This window comes from Anopheles nili, chromosome 2 (genome assembly GCF_943737925.1).
Source record: "Anopheles nili chromosome 2, idAnoNiliSN_F5_01, whole genome shotgun sequence".
NCBI classification, from domain to species: Eukaryota; Metazoa; Arthropoda; class Insecta; order Diptera; family Culicidae; genus Anopheles; species Anopheles nili.
The window spans coordinates 1,553,986-1,567,540 of record NC_071291.1 but is presented as its reverse complement, the minus strand read 5'-3'; the positions used below and the strand labels follow the sequence as shown (position 1 = coordinate 1,567,540).

General features: G+C 49.3%; 1 protein-coding gene across 1 annotated transcript; it reads right to left on the bottom strand.

Moving 5' to 3' along the window:
* Positions 1-5,985: 5,985 nt before the first annotated feature.
* On the bottom strand, positions 5,986-12,707 carry LOC128721241 (uncharacterized). Its single transcript, XM_053814975.1, has 9 exons — positions 12,632-12,707; positions 12,508-12,536; positions 9,896-9,933; positions 9,688-9,821; positions 9,095-9,554; positions 8,911-9,009; positions 6,791-8,821; positions 6,222-6,729; positions 5,986-6,123 (listed from the first exon to the last, which is right to left on the bottom strand). The coding sequence occupies exons 1-9, from the start codon at positions 12,705-12,707 to the stop codon at positions 5,986-5,988; spliced, it is 3,513 nt and encodes a 1,170-aa protein (XP_053670950.1).
* Between the last annotated feature and the right edge of the window lie 848 nt (positions 12,708-13,555).

The following is a 13,555-nucleotide window of genomic DNA, read 5'->3' as shown; positions in this document are numbered from 1 at the left end:
GTGGTGAAGAAAGCCGAAAGACATGGGATAAAACTGCAAAGCGTAATTCTGGGACAGAGAGCCGCGACAGGATACGCACATCCTTGCACTAGCTTCCCCGGGTTGGCGAACGATAGAACATGTGCGCTCATCGACATCGCAACGGCGGGCGAATGTAGATCCAAGCGGATTAAGCGAAAATTAGAGTGGAAAATTTTGCGTTGATTTAATTGAATTGAATTCAATTTCCCTCGAAGCCTCACCCCAGCTCTCTTGCTGTCTATCTTTCTCTCGACTGTTGACAAAAACTGACGCTGCGTTGGTTCGGGATGGCTGCAGTGGATGGACGTGTGCTTTCAGCAATGGCGAGTCAGCCTGAAAACAAAAATGGAAAACATACCAACATGGCTCCCTCTGCCTCCATGCGGCTGTGAGTCAACAACCCAACACAAAGGCAGGATTTTGATGAACTCGATCGCATGTCGGTGAGACGCTGCTTTGGGCCACGAAACGCTGTATAAATATCCATATTTTTTCCAGCCTCGTGCGCGCTCGGGGAAAACGCTCTAGCGAGAACAGATTTTTGTTTTATTAAGCGTGTGCCATAATTCCACCGCAACCAGCAAAGAGCTGTCCCTGCGCCGGTGGACACCTGGCTAATAAAAGAAGCTCACTACGCCACGGTTGAGCCCGTGGGGGGCCAGGTGAGTAAGCAAGGGGACGAGAGATTATCGTTGGCAGATTTATGGAAGTTTTCAGTTCAGGTAGCGATTTGGTGGATTTGCATAAAACGGTTACATTTCGCATCTGCCCTGGCGTTTCCCTTCGCATTGCAACATTCTGGCGTGGAAGAATACGGGAAAAAAAATCTCATCTCATCCACCCGCATCAAAACTGCTGACATATGCTTTTCGCTTCGCTTTCCCACCGTGTGCGGTGAGTGGTGGAAATTAATTTCTAAATGTGGTTTGTAATTGGAAAGAATTATCGCCTGTCGGATGAGCTCAACGGTTCGCATAATAAGTGCCATTGGTGGTGCAGGAGGAGGAGGAGGAGGAGGAGGAAGGGGAGGGGGCGGTCAGCACTGCTAGATCGCCTGGTCCCCAGTTTGGCTAATATCATGAATCGTCCCGTTTATCCGCCGCTGTTATGCTCGTTTGCGGCCGTTTTGGTTGAGTGGTGATGGTCTTTGCTAAAAATGGATGGTGCGTTGCATGGGGCAAAATTTTGGTTACCCTGGCAACGAGAAAGCCACCCGTAATGGTGAGTTTTTGTGTCAACTGTCACTAAAACTGTCGTTAACCATGCGATGCACACGTGAGTGAACTGACACCGGTTCGCTTAAAATAGTTTTTAAGTTTTTCCGACTTCGAACCGTTCGTCTCCGTCATCTTTTATCCGGAACATTTTCCCTTCGGTTCCGGAGCGCCGGACAGCTGTTGCCAATCATAAACTAATTAACTTTTTCGATATTCATTATTTATTGTGTCGGTGCAGGTTTCGCAGTTCATGGCGAGACTCGCTTGACATTTCGCACGTGAAATTAACGGATAAAAATGTGTCTGCCACCCTTCGTCCGGGTGTGGTGGCCAATGCGGCGAAGGGCTGAATTCATTTATGAGCCCAATCGTGCCACAGCCCCAGCCAGAGCGCTGTCGTCGGGGCTGTCGTCGTTTATCGAGCACACATCGAGAGGCTGAGCGATGCATCAAACCGGTATCGATGACTTCCATTAATTTGGTGCCCAGTGGATCGGGACCGGCATGCGCCAACCGATGGCCGGAAACCGGATACACTTCTCCTCGCGAGCCAGAGCGCCAATCTGCCGTCCACGTCCGGTATCCCTGAACGGGAAACGAGTCGAATGAAACGAGATTGTATCATTCTTTATACCGCGATTTCCATCCAATTGAAGCCCGCGACACTGCTGCCAATGGGTGGATGCTTCCTCGGTACTCCGATCCGAGTGAAAAGCGTGGAAAACTACGCTCTAGTATAGGGAGGACACAAAAAGAGCAGATCAACGAAAAAACCGAGCACCACACTCAACGGTACAGGAGGCTAGATGAAAACGATGAAAAACCCACTCTAACGCAAAGCCCGCGGGAGCCATTTCCCGTATGACATTCGCCAATATTAATTGCATCAATTCTGAACATCAGTCACACGTGGCCACCGGTGACGCGGCTCGGCCCCTAGCGCCATCGCAACCGGCGTTGCTTTATTGCCTCCGGCGACGATGATAATTAATGTAATTTTAATTAAATTTGCAGATTCGTAAATATACTGCCAAGGATAAATTTATTCATGAGATCCGTTGGATATAAATTTTTGAAGCGTCCCTTCGTGCGCTGCGCTCGTCGGAGAAAGGAACGATATATAATTTTTGCAATATCGCAACAAAAACTTCACCGGCTAGTGAATGACACTCGCTGCGTTCTCGATAACGAATTGTCTCGACCGAAGCTCGCCAGCTTGGCAGGTGCCACTGTACGGGATAGGGCGCCTCCATCGCGTCTGCTTGCCTTCATTTATCAAAGTCCGTCTAAGTTGCCATTAATTTTTATCGATCAAAGTAGCCCAAAGCGGTGGTCAAAGCGCTGACGTTGTGAAAAGTGGCAGAATATGATGGATAGTGTGGACAAACTGGCAGCACTGACTGGGTCGTTCCATGACACCACACAACCCGAGCATCGTCCCCGTTTCTGTCTGCTCAGTGTCTGGTCTGTCAATTTTCTAGCCATTTTTTGGACCTCGCTGACATAAACTGGCACTGAAAAGTGATAGCTTCGGGGATTCGTTTGACGGATGCCTACACCAAGATATCTGTCTTTTAACGGTGAAAACGGGTCGGGCAATCCGTTAAAAGGTGGGCATTATTTAGAAAGAAACAAACACAGCAGTGACAATATTTTTACGGTGAGAATGAGAGGAACCTGGAGGGAACCATAGAGTTTAATGGAACGTGAAAACATCGATGAACGGCACATTAAGAACATTTGGATTTAGTCCGGATTCACCAATAGGCGTGTTCACTGTGTGTTTATTGAAATTCGTTCCTTACTTTAGCTCTCTTCAATTTCGCCCAAAATAGCCTTGTTTTGTTTTTTTTTTCAAACTTGTTTCCGAAAATGACCACCTTTCATTGTGTTCTTTTATTCGTCGTCCTTCTACTGCTACAATGCCGACGGTCGTACTGGCCACGCAGCAACCACCGGTTGTCAAAATGGAGACGCCTGGTGGTGCGTCGGTGTTGGGGTGATTTATTGATTTTCTCTAATTATGTAGCGGTAAATTTCATTCATGGCTTGTTGATAACTTAATTATGTGATACATCGAGTGGGCGAAAAAAGAAGAAATTGGTGCCAACCGGTCAAACTTCCTCTCATTGCGTTCTGACACAAGACAAACGACCGGCTCGGCGCGAATCGGTGGGGTTCCGGTGTGCGATCCTGGCCCTACCGACCGCATCCATAACTCACCGCGTGGTTTTATGGCGCTAGCCACACGCTCGCCGAGTTCGAGCTTTACCGGTGGGAGGATGTAGAGCAACGTGTGTGTGTGTGTGCGCGCGTTGGTGAGCTTTTTTCCCGCTTCACTCTATCGGCCGGTATCGGCAACGCGCGGTCTATGGGTAACGTGCGCATAATAGGTTCATCCGGACGCGGTCCAGCCCACCCGAACAATCGATTTCGATTTCGTTCCAGACCGCTGAGATAAGGAAATTTATTGAATTTATCAATATAATTTTTACAGATCAAATTTATTACAGCCCATCCATTGTTTCAGCCCCAGAGCGTGGTGGGGTTTTGCGCGTCCTGCCGGCTGACGGTTTCACTGTACAAGATAATAACGGTAGGGTCCTTTCTTGCTACTATCAACCCGTGGGTTGGCAGGGAGCGACGAGGGAGGGGGTATTCGAGACTTGAGCGTCGATTCTCGTCCACCAAGCGCGTTGTCGAATTCCGAGCAGCAAAAGTTAAACAAAAACAAAATTTTAATCGATATTAAATGTGAAAACTTTTTCCATCGTGTTATTTTCGGGGCCACCCGGGCAGTGTGTTGGTGGAACATTTTCCCCTTGCAAACCCCTACCAATATCGTTCGATCCCTTGTACTTGATTTTGCGTTACTCTTACGCACGCTCCCGGGAAAGAGGATGTGCCACATTTTTGTACAATTCCGTTTGCACAGACCGTGTGCGGGGAACTTGCTTCCGGTATGCCGAGGGGCCCTATCGGCCCATCTCTCCGGGTCTGGCCGGCTGTTGGTGTTGATGATTGTCATCTCATACCTTTTCCGTGGGGTTCGGGACGGCTCGTATCCCTGACTCGACACCGGAAGCGCACCGAAAGTACGAAAATACGATAGCTCGGATGTTGCGGGCGTTTTGGGGAGAGAATTTAGCCGATGCGGGGGAGAGTTTGCCGGACTTGGCGCAAGAAAACAGCACAGCAGACATAAAACCATCACAGTAAGCTATCCCCTCGCCGATGGTGGCCTCTGCTCGTTGAATTTGGCGCATAAATCAACATATCTGATCGAACAAATTCGACCAACATGAACGCCCAAACACAATCGAGCTATCGATAGGCAACCGGAAGGAGGTTCGCATCAGACCAACATCGGCCGGGAATCAATTCGTAGATAAAACCGCAGATGGGGCGAAAAAATAACATGGAAGTAAAACGAGAAAGCTATACCGAAGCGGCAGCTTCAGGGACACAGTTCACGGATGTATGTTATTTGCTAATTCCTCACCTTACCTACCGATCGATCGATGAGCCACCCACGCATGTACACACACACACACACTCCCCATGTGTGGCGAATCAATTGAATGTTGTTGCATTTTTGTTCAACATAAATATCCAATATATGGCCGGACGAGTGTTTGCATTTGTAGCAGAAAATATGCAACGAAACGATGGTGTGTATGCGTATCGTAATATTGGTTTAAGAGAAGGATACAACAGGACGCGGAGAGGCATGCAGATGGTTTACATATTTATGATATTGTGTTTACCTGCAACAAAACGAGACTGTTAAGAAAACAGACCGGACTTGAAGCAACAAGCAACATACCAGATATTTGTTATTTCTTCTTTCCACTCAACTATACAGCTGAAAAGGATTTATTTTTTTTTTGCTCAATCAAACACTGTGCAAAATTTCCGTAACAGCATGTAGTCGTGCGATGGGAACCGACCGGAAATAAAAATGGCGTATGTACAATACATATCCCAATTAAATATACATAATTTTATAGGCGAGCCTTGGTAGGTGTAGCTTTTAAATGTCAACATCAGAGCTGGTTGGATTTCTGCTACAACAACAACGATGACGAACGACGACGGACGGCGAATCATTGAATGAAGGTTTCTCTTATCCTTTCATTGTTCTAAGTTTCTTTTATTGGCCTGCGTAGCAAGCAGTCGTTCGATTTTGCATCAAAAATACATCACGCGCTTTAACGGAACGGATAATTTAGACTTTTTGTGAGCGGTTCGCCTCGAAGGGTACCATTTTACGGCACTGCACGTCATTTCAAGCTAATGGAGGGTCGACTGGGGCGCAATTGGCCGGATGACGGCGTTTGGAAAAACAACAGCATGCCAGGGTGGATGGGGTGGACGGAACAAGTCGACCAGCGGAAGAAGTCAATGGTAATTGGATTGAAAACGAGTCCGACAGCCGCCATGACGATGATTAATGCTTATGTTGGTGGTTTCGAATGAACCGAGCGATGCTCGATGGAATAGAGGCAGACAAAAAGCAGACCCTCTCGCCGAGTCTAGTCGGCGGCTTTTACAGCCCATTTGCCCGTCGAAACACCGGAATTGTAATCCTCCAACCAGCGAGCATTCGAAATGGCGTGCACGAACATCGACGCTGGCTGCAATTGGCGTGATTTTGTAATACATTAATGATAGGCCATTCGATTCGGCGAATGATGATGACCACTTCTGCCCATTCGCGATGACTACAATCGAGCGGAGCACTCGCTCACGAGTAGCTGAGCAGCTGGAGCCGTTGCAAGAGCTGCCCGACATGCCACTGCAGCACGGGTGGCGTTTTGGCTAGAACCTTTCGCGATGGCTCCTCCAAACCATCCTTTAGCAGGCCGTACCAGTCGGCATTATACTAGTGAAATGGCGAGTTCGAAAAAGAGAGAGAGAGAGAGAGAGAGAGAGAGAAAATGAGCTTGTTTTCACTCGAATTGAAGCACCCAATGGACTCACGCTCTGCTCCTCGGGACGTGGATGAAAAGCAAGCAGGACCTCCTCGAGGGAGGACGAACACAGCTCCTCCACTTCAACGAATTGCGCCTTAAGTGGCGTTACCAACGCGGTTGTGAATTCAGGCTCGTTCCGGCCCTCGATAAGTTCGCGGCTCAGGACGAGCGCGGTGCGTCGATTCGCGTACCGGTTCCACAAGCAAGACTGAAAGTTGTGCGTGAGACAAAACAACGCCAAGCACTGCAGACTGTGCGCCTCCATCGGTTGGTGCTTGGGAACCGTGTCGGGGACGTAAAAACAGGTGTCCACTTCTGGGAACACATGCACGTTCGCTCGATGCAGGCTCTTCTCGAGCTCCATCAGCGAAAAGGCTCCTTCGGTGGGCATAATGGCCGGTGGCAGATTCGGATCGCGTTGGTCGTACAACTCCACACGGTAGCCTTCCATCGTGACGTAGAACACCATCCGGAGCGCTCGAGTGGACAGTGTAACCGTCGTTGTGAGATTGGCTCTGGAAGTAGCGAAATACGAGATGTAAGCGAATCCTAGCTAAATGGAGCGTTCACACTCACACTCTGCCGTGGCGTCGGACGTCCCAGTGCAGAAATGGAATATTGCAGTACTTTCGAGCGGCCAATGCGTACGTCCCCAATCGGTCAGTGTAGAATGTGACAAGACGCTGGTCCGGATCGTACGATTGCCTTCGAATCGGTTTCGTTGACCAACGACCTGGTTCGTGTTCGATCAGCGACAAAGCTTCCTTCGGCTCGGGCTCACTCGGTACATCCTGGTGCTGTGACACTAATTGTTCCGTCGCAGCACTTCCGGTAATGTCTAAGGACTTTTTCTGCTTGCGTTTCTTTCGGTCTTGTGACGACCTGGCCGATTCTAGACGGGGTTGTGAGCCCACCCGGGGCCCGAGTCCTAGGGGATACTTCTTCGTTGTGCGAACTTCCACGAGACGCTGTCGAGGTTGCTGAACTCGCGATTGTCGAGCGATGGGCTGGACTTCGACCTCCTGCGGTGGAGGTTCCTCGAATTTGGGCTTTTCTTTCTCCCGCAGATACTCGAGCAGGTCCATAAACGTGGAAAACAATTTGCACAATTGCTCGTCGGAATCGTCCACAAGCATGGTGTCGTCCGCTACCATTCTCTGCACGAGCGCCTCCATTTCCGGCCCCATTTCGGTGATGCTCGTATTGGATCCATCTGACTGGCCTACCACCAGAGCCGGACACAGTGGAACAGGAGGATGCAGATACCGCGGGCCGTCCGGTTGGGCCAATGAAAATTGTGGCAATTTTTCATCCATTTCCGGTTGCTTTGCGGCGTTGTCCTCGGAGCTCCGACGCTGCTCGGCATCGCTGTTATCCTCCATGCCCTTATCGGCATCGATAGGATGGCGCATTTCCGACAGCTGTATCGATGGACCCCCACGAGGTTGATGGGACGCGTTGAGAAATCGGTCGTACTTCTGCAGCATCCCGTCACGTTTCAGCTGTTCCCGGTCTCGCGCCCGACGACGCTCGGCTCGCTCCTTCAGCGTGCAGTACAGCCGATTTAGCTCCGCCCGGAAGCGATAACGCTCTGGCACACGTGGCAGTACGTGCTGTCGAATGAGGTAGTACAACCGTACCTCGGTCGGAATGTCCTGGAGGCTAAAGTCTGACATAGTTTTTACTTCACCAGCCATGTCGATACGGCGCTCCGGAGCTGCGAACAACAATGTCGCCTTGTGTGCCTCGAGTTCGTCGTAGCAAAGGTGGAACTGCTGCACTTCCGGTTGCAGCTGGATGAACTGCTCGCTTTCTTCCCACGGCTCCCAACAGCACACAGTTGGCTCTTCCCACCAATGGCAGTGGGCTGGCAGTTGGAGCTCGATTTTAATCAACTCATCATCCTCGAATGCGCGGAATTCCTTTTCTGTAAGCCTCAAACCTACCGGCTCGGTGGATACGATGAGATGAAATCCGTGTTCCACCGGTTGAGGCAACTCGTCGAAGCACACCAACTTGTACACACCTCCTACGATGGAGTACTCACGCAGGTTCACGTAACCCGGCCTCAAAGGTCGCGAGCTCGGTGCCACGGAAGCCAACGACTGCCAAAACCCATCGCACTCCTGATGCTCAAACTCGGCGTCAATGTCAACCTCGGTCTCGTCCGTAATCACCGCAGGCTCCGGTTCAAACGCAGGCGCCTGTTTGGCTGACTTTCGTTTCTTATCCGCGGCTTTCTTGGCGGGTTGTTTGGATTGCGTGTCCTTGCCGGATCCTTGACCGGGTTGCTTCTTTTGGGCCTCGAGCGCTTCCGCTTCGGCCTGTTTGCGACGCTGTTCGTTTTCGTAGTCTACGCGCTGCTGGCGCAAGGTTGTCAGGCGCTTCCGCCGCACTTCCTGCCGTTCGTTCCACTCGGTTTCCTGTGCCACCATCAGCTCTGGGAAGGGTTCCAGCGCGGGCAGGACCTTTGTGGGGTCCATGTGACTATAGTGATCGAAATCCATCCACAATCCACGGAAGAAGCAATCCTTCAACTCGAGCGCCGTGGGCCGATGTAAGACGAGATTCAACGGAGCTACGTGGATAGTTTCTATCGCCCCCGAGCTGGAAAAGGAAGCGCATGAATGAAGTGTGGCTTTGGTAGGATTTTCAAAACGCAGGTTTACTCCTAGTTATCCTAGTGCAATGCTTACGGATTCGGGGGAAGCGGAACCGGTCGAAAGGTCCAAAGGTACATCGCTAGTACGTCGGACACCTGAAATTGGAAGTCACCCATGACGGGATTCAGCGTTCTGCAAGAGAGAAGGACAGAGATTTGCAAAGCATCATCGAATCTGGATCTGGTGAAACAACTTTTGCTTTGTTCATTTTGCTTACTCCATGTCTCGCACGATGTTGCTGGTGATGTGACGGGTCATCTTGTCCAGCGAATCGCTAATGAACTTCCGGATTTCGTCCTGCACCAGGGTGACCTCTTTGGTTTTGGCTTCCGGTTGCACGTGGCCTGTGTTGTCTTGGATCGCCTCCAAAACGGCCAGCGCCTCACGGATCGTGGGAAAATAAATCCCGCCTATGTTCCGGAAGGCTTCTCTCAGATCCTTTCTTGTGATTCGCTTCCGGCTGGGGTTTTGCGTCATCGCGCTTCGCTCGTCAGCTGCCAGCGTCCAGCTGACCGAACTCTTTTCTTGCGCTTCCTGCTGAAAAGCCCACCGGAAGAGACACTCTCGCATCTCGGGTGGGCTGGTGGGGCTCGGGGATTTTCGGCACGACAGGAAGTCGGTCCACTCCTTCCGGCTCGCCCGCTGCCGCCGGTCATCCGAGGCGGCTTTCTCGAGTCCTTAAAAATATTTAAAAAAGACCAACAACGAAGCAAACATTATTCACAGTTTCACCAACCGAGATGATTTTTGCGGCAGGTTGTCCGAGGCCTCGTTGCCCTTCTTGATAAAACACTCCCCGGTATTGCTCACTGCGAAAAAATTTGCCCGTCTCCATCAGCAGCACTCGGCGCTGTTTGTATTCCCTTAGTTCTAGGGCGACCTTCTCGTGGAACCGCTCTTGCTCCTCGGCATATCGTTGCGCTTCGGCCTGCTGAAGAGACTCACTTCGACCAGAAAAGTAGGAATCAATTTACAACAACATGGCTGGCGGCCAAAAAGCATCGTGAAAAATAATTACAGCAATTCTTCCGGAGAGACTTTTGGAGCTTTGACCTTCTGCCAAGGAGAAGAATAAGAATGCAAAAAACCGTGATGAAAACAAACGCACGCAAAGGTCACTCCCGGCGTCGGATTAGGATTTATGGTGCAAAGTTTTACTCACTTTCGGCATTGTCGGGAAAAATGACACAAGAATGATTGGCCTGCTTTGATCGGGAAGCGCCACTCCAGTGCGAATTTCTGCGCCTCCTTCGATTCTTTTTCGTGCCTATCACCGGAAATGCGCTCCCAGCGAGTTCGTTGCGTGGTTGGACGGCTTTTGGAGCCAAAACATAATTGAGAAGTTGCGCTGAGGCGAAACAATTGACGGCAGCATCGTTGAACCGTCGAGAAATCGTTCCGAGAAATCGCAATGTTTTCCTTCTACGAGGCGGCGTTGGGGCTTTGGGTGGGAAAATTAGACATACAAATAATCTTCAGCCTTGTTTGGATACTCCTTGGCCTCTATCGCAGTCGTCAATAACATCCGTTTCCGATCGAACGTGACTCGGGTGCCCAAAAACCACCGTCCTTGCCATAATCGGCCTCTTCTCCCGGGATTCTGCGGCACTCGACGCGATTATTATGGGTGTGTGAAGCAGATCGGTGGACTTCCCTGCAGCCAGTTTGTTACATCCCTTGTAAGCGCCGATTTGAAGCGGGTTTCATGCTACTTATCCCACTACCTGGGGGCATTAGCTCGGTTGCCCGCGCTTAATGCGATCGATAAAGAGCGCCTTTGCAGGAAGAAATTGCGTTTGTGGACGGCCCAGAATCCCTCGGTAAATTGATGAACAGGGTCCACTGGGACATCGCGCTGTCCTTTTTACGCCTGCAAACCTTGGTCGTGTGTTGGGTTGGCCGTGTGTATGTCTGTTTTTCGTTCGATTCCATCGATTGTTGCCTCGCGCCCGAGCAAGCAGTGAAATCCGCGGGGCTAGCCACGTGTATGGCCAAGATGATTTCATAAATGATTCATAGAAAGCACATAAATATAATCCAATCAATGTCGGATACGCCGATGTGTCTGACCGGCCGCATCACAACCCCTGGCTTACAGGTCACTTTTTGGTCGATTCCGTTGCAAAGGTTCGTTTTTGACCGGTGAACGGGAGTGAACGCCATACTATAGCCCTACAACCGGTGTGCCAGTGTGTGAGGATGGAATAATTGCAAATAGATTGAACCCAACATGACGTGTCTTTCCGCGGGTCAAAAATGGACAGCAAATATAGCAACAAGCGCATTCTCTGCGTAGAATTGGTTCACTAGTAAGAGCGAGTAAATTTAAAAACATCTCGTAGGGGGGAATCGATTATTTGTTGGCTTATTTTTATGCACCGTAAGAGGATGAAAACGCTATTTGGATGGCACTTGCGCGACATTGAATAATGCGCTCAATTGTTGAAGTTTTAATTGACTGCTGTGATGATGTAGAAGCTCAAACTTTCCTACCTCGAGTAGCAAGTGCCTTCCAATGGGTCGATATAAGAGTTATTCAAAAATACGCACAACTCCACGTGGAATTGTGCACGTCTCCTGTTCACAATCTTGCTTCGATCTGACGTTTATGATATCGTTCAACTGTTTAACATCTCACTGGGTGTGCTGCATACAATGAAATTTTATTTATGTAAGCATCATTCCGATGCTCTTTAACGCTCGTTGGCAGAGCCCGAGTGAGCGGTGTAAGCGGTAGGAGATTTATTCCCATCCGAAAAGGCTTTTATCGAGCGTATAATTTTAGCAACGCAATAAATTGTGTGCAAAGCTCGGGCAGTCCCGAAGAAAGGCTCCTCTCTGGCGGTAAATAAAGAGCGAGACAGAAAATGGCCCAGAAAGAAAGCAAACAAGCGAGAAAGCGAGTGAGGGAAAGAAAGAGAAATGAACATCAAGATAATGTTACTTTCAGCACTTGTTCGGGAAGCATGGTTTAAATTCACCAAACCCCGTATAAGGCGCCTCCCGGTGAAAAGCAATTTTCTGCTGATCGTTTCTTACACGGCAGGTGCATTTGGTGCAGCAGGAACGTTTCAGGAAGCTGCGTTCTGGTTGGCGATTAAATGAGTTCGTATTCGAACATGCTGTTTTAGCTGAAAACGTACAATTTAAATGAGAATGAATTGGTTCGTTGGCTTGTTTTAAGGATTGTAAAACTGCCTTCAACATCTGAGACAAAATGTTGGCCGTCGACCTGCAGCATAATTTGTGATCCGTGCTGGCCAGACACCTTGCTCCAAGGGCTAAAATGAAGCTTTCGCGTTCGCGTCCTGCGGCCAAGCTTTAATGGATGTGTACAACATTTTTTTGTTGTCATTGTTGTTGGTCCCATTTTCGGCTTGCCCGAGAATCCTAAGCCCTTTTTCCAACGGGGTCAGCATATCCCGGGCACGTTGAGGGTGCTATGCGTCGCTGGCATTGGTTATTTATTGTACAATAAATTACTTCCAGTATGAAATAAATGAGAATTATAATCGAAAACAAGCGAATGTGAATTGTTTGTGGCAGTGGGAATGGCGGTGGCTTTTGTGGTCATTTTTCTGCCACGCCCGGGCATGGTTAGGATTTTTTTTTTGCTGTTTTGCCACCCGCACGCTTCGCACGTTCCTTCGCTTGTTCTGCTGAAGTTCCGTTTAATTTGTGTTATTATATTTCATCCCCGAAGCAGCAACAACGGCAACAGCACACAAAGTCAACACTAAAATTCATTTATTACAATCGTGCTGATTAGTGTCGCCGAAGGGTTCACCGGACGTGAAGAGCAGCGTCACGGTGCCCAGCACGCAGCACATTCATTTCGCTTACGCCATGGTATTTATCATGCCAGAATGCGGCCGTGAACTGGTCCGGGTTACGTGCAAATGAAAATATTCCGCTCCCAGGCATTCGATGTGTTTTGCGTTATATGGTTGAGGAGGGCTTCAAAAAGAAAAAAAAACCGTAACAACCCAACAGTCTAACCAATCGGTGGAATGTTAATCGCGATGTAAATTAATGCATTTTTAGATTGGAATGTGACCTACACGCTGCAGCAATTCGTACGTTAATGTACCGCGAATGGCGTGTGGAATTCAATGCGGTAAATCAAACGAAGGTGCGATAACTCCCCGTTGGTGGAACAATAGTTGCACCATATTTATTAGTAAATGGCTGCTCGCGTCCTTCGGAAAATAAACAGCGTATAATGCTAAACCAATCGCATTCCTGGAACGAGATTGTTGATCAACAAAGAGCTTGCGGATTCTGTTATACCCAATTGCGAGAGCTAAGCCTACTCAGTTGGATGTAAAAGTTGGAACGCATCGTTTGTCCATGGGCCTACGTAGCGACAGGACAAAGAAGCGAGCGAAATGAGTGAGCGGAACAAAGTAAGCGCATGAAAAAAGAAAACGGCAAAAATTGAGAACCCATTTCAACCAATCCCTCAATTGCATCATGCATTAAAAATGAAGCTCCCATTCTGCACCGGGCAACCGGGCGAACAGATAGCCAGCAGGCGGTTTTTTTTCCGGTGGGAAAACGAAGAGAGAGAAACAAGCGAAGCATTTCATCAATCAACCCAACCCTACACCGCCCAAAAAACCCAATCACCAGCCTCATTGGCACTCGCGTTTTGTTGCAACAAAATGCACTTTACGTC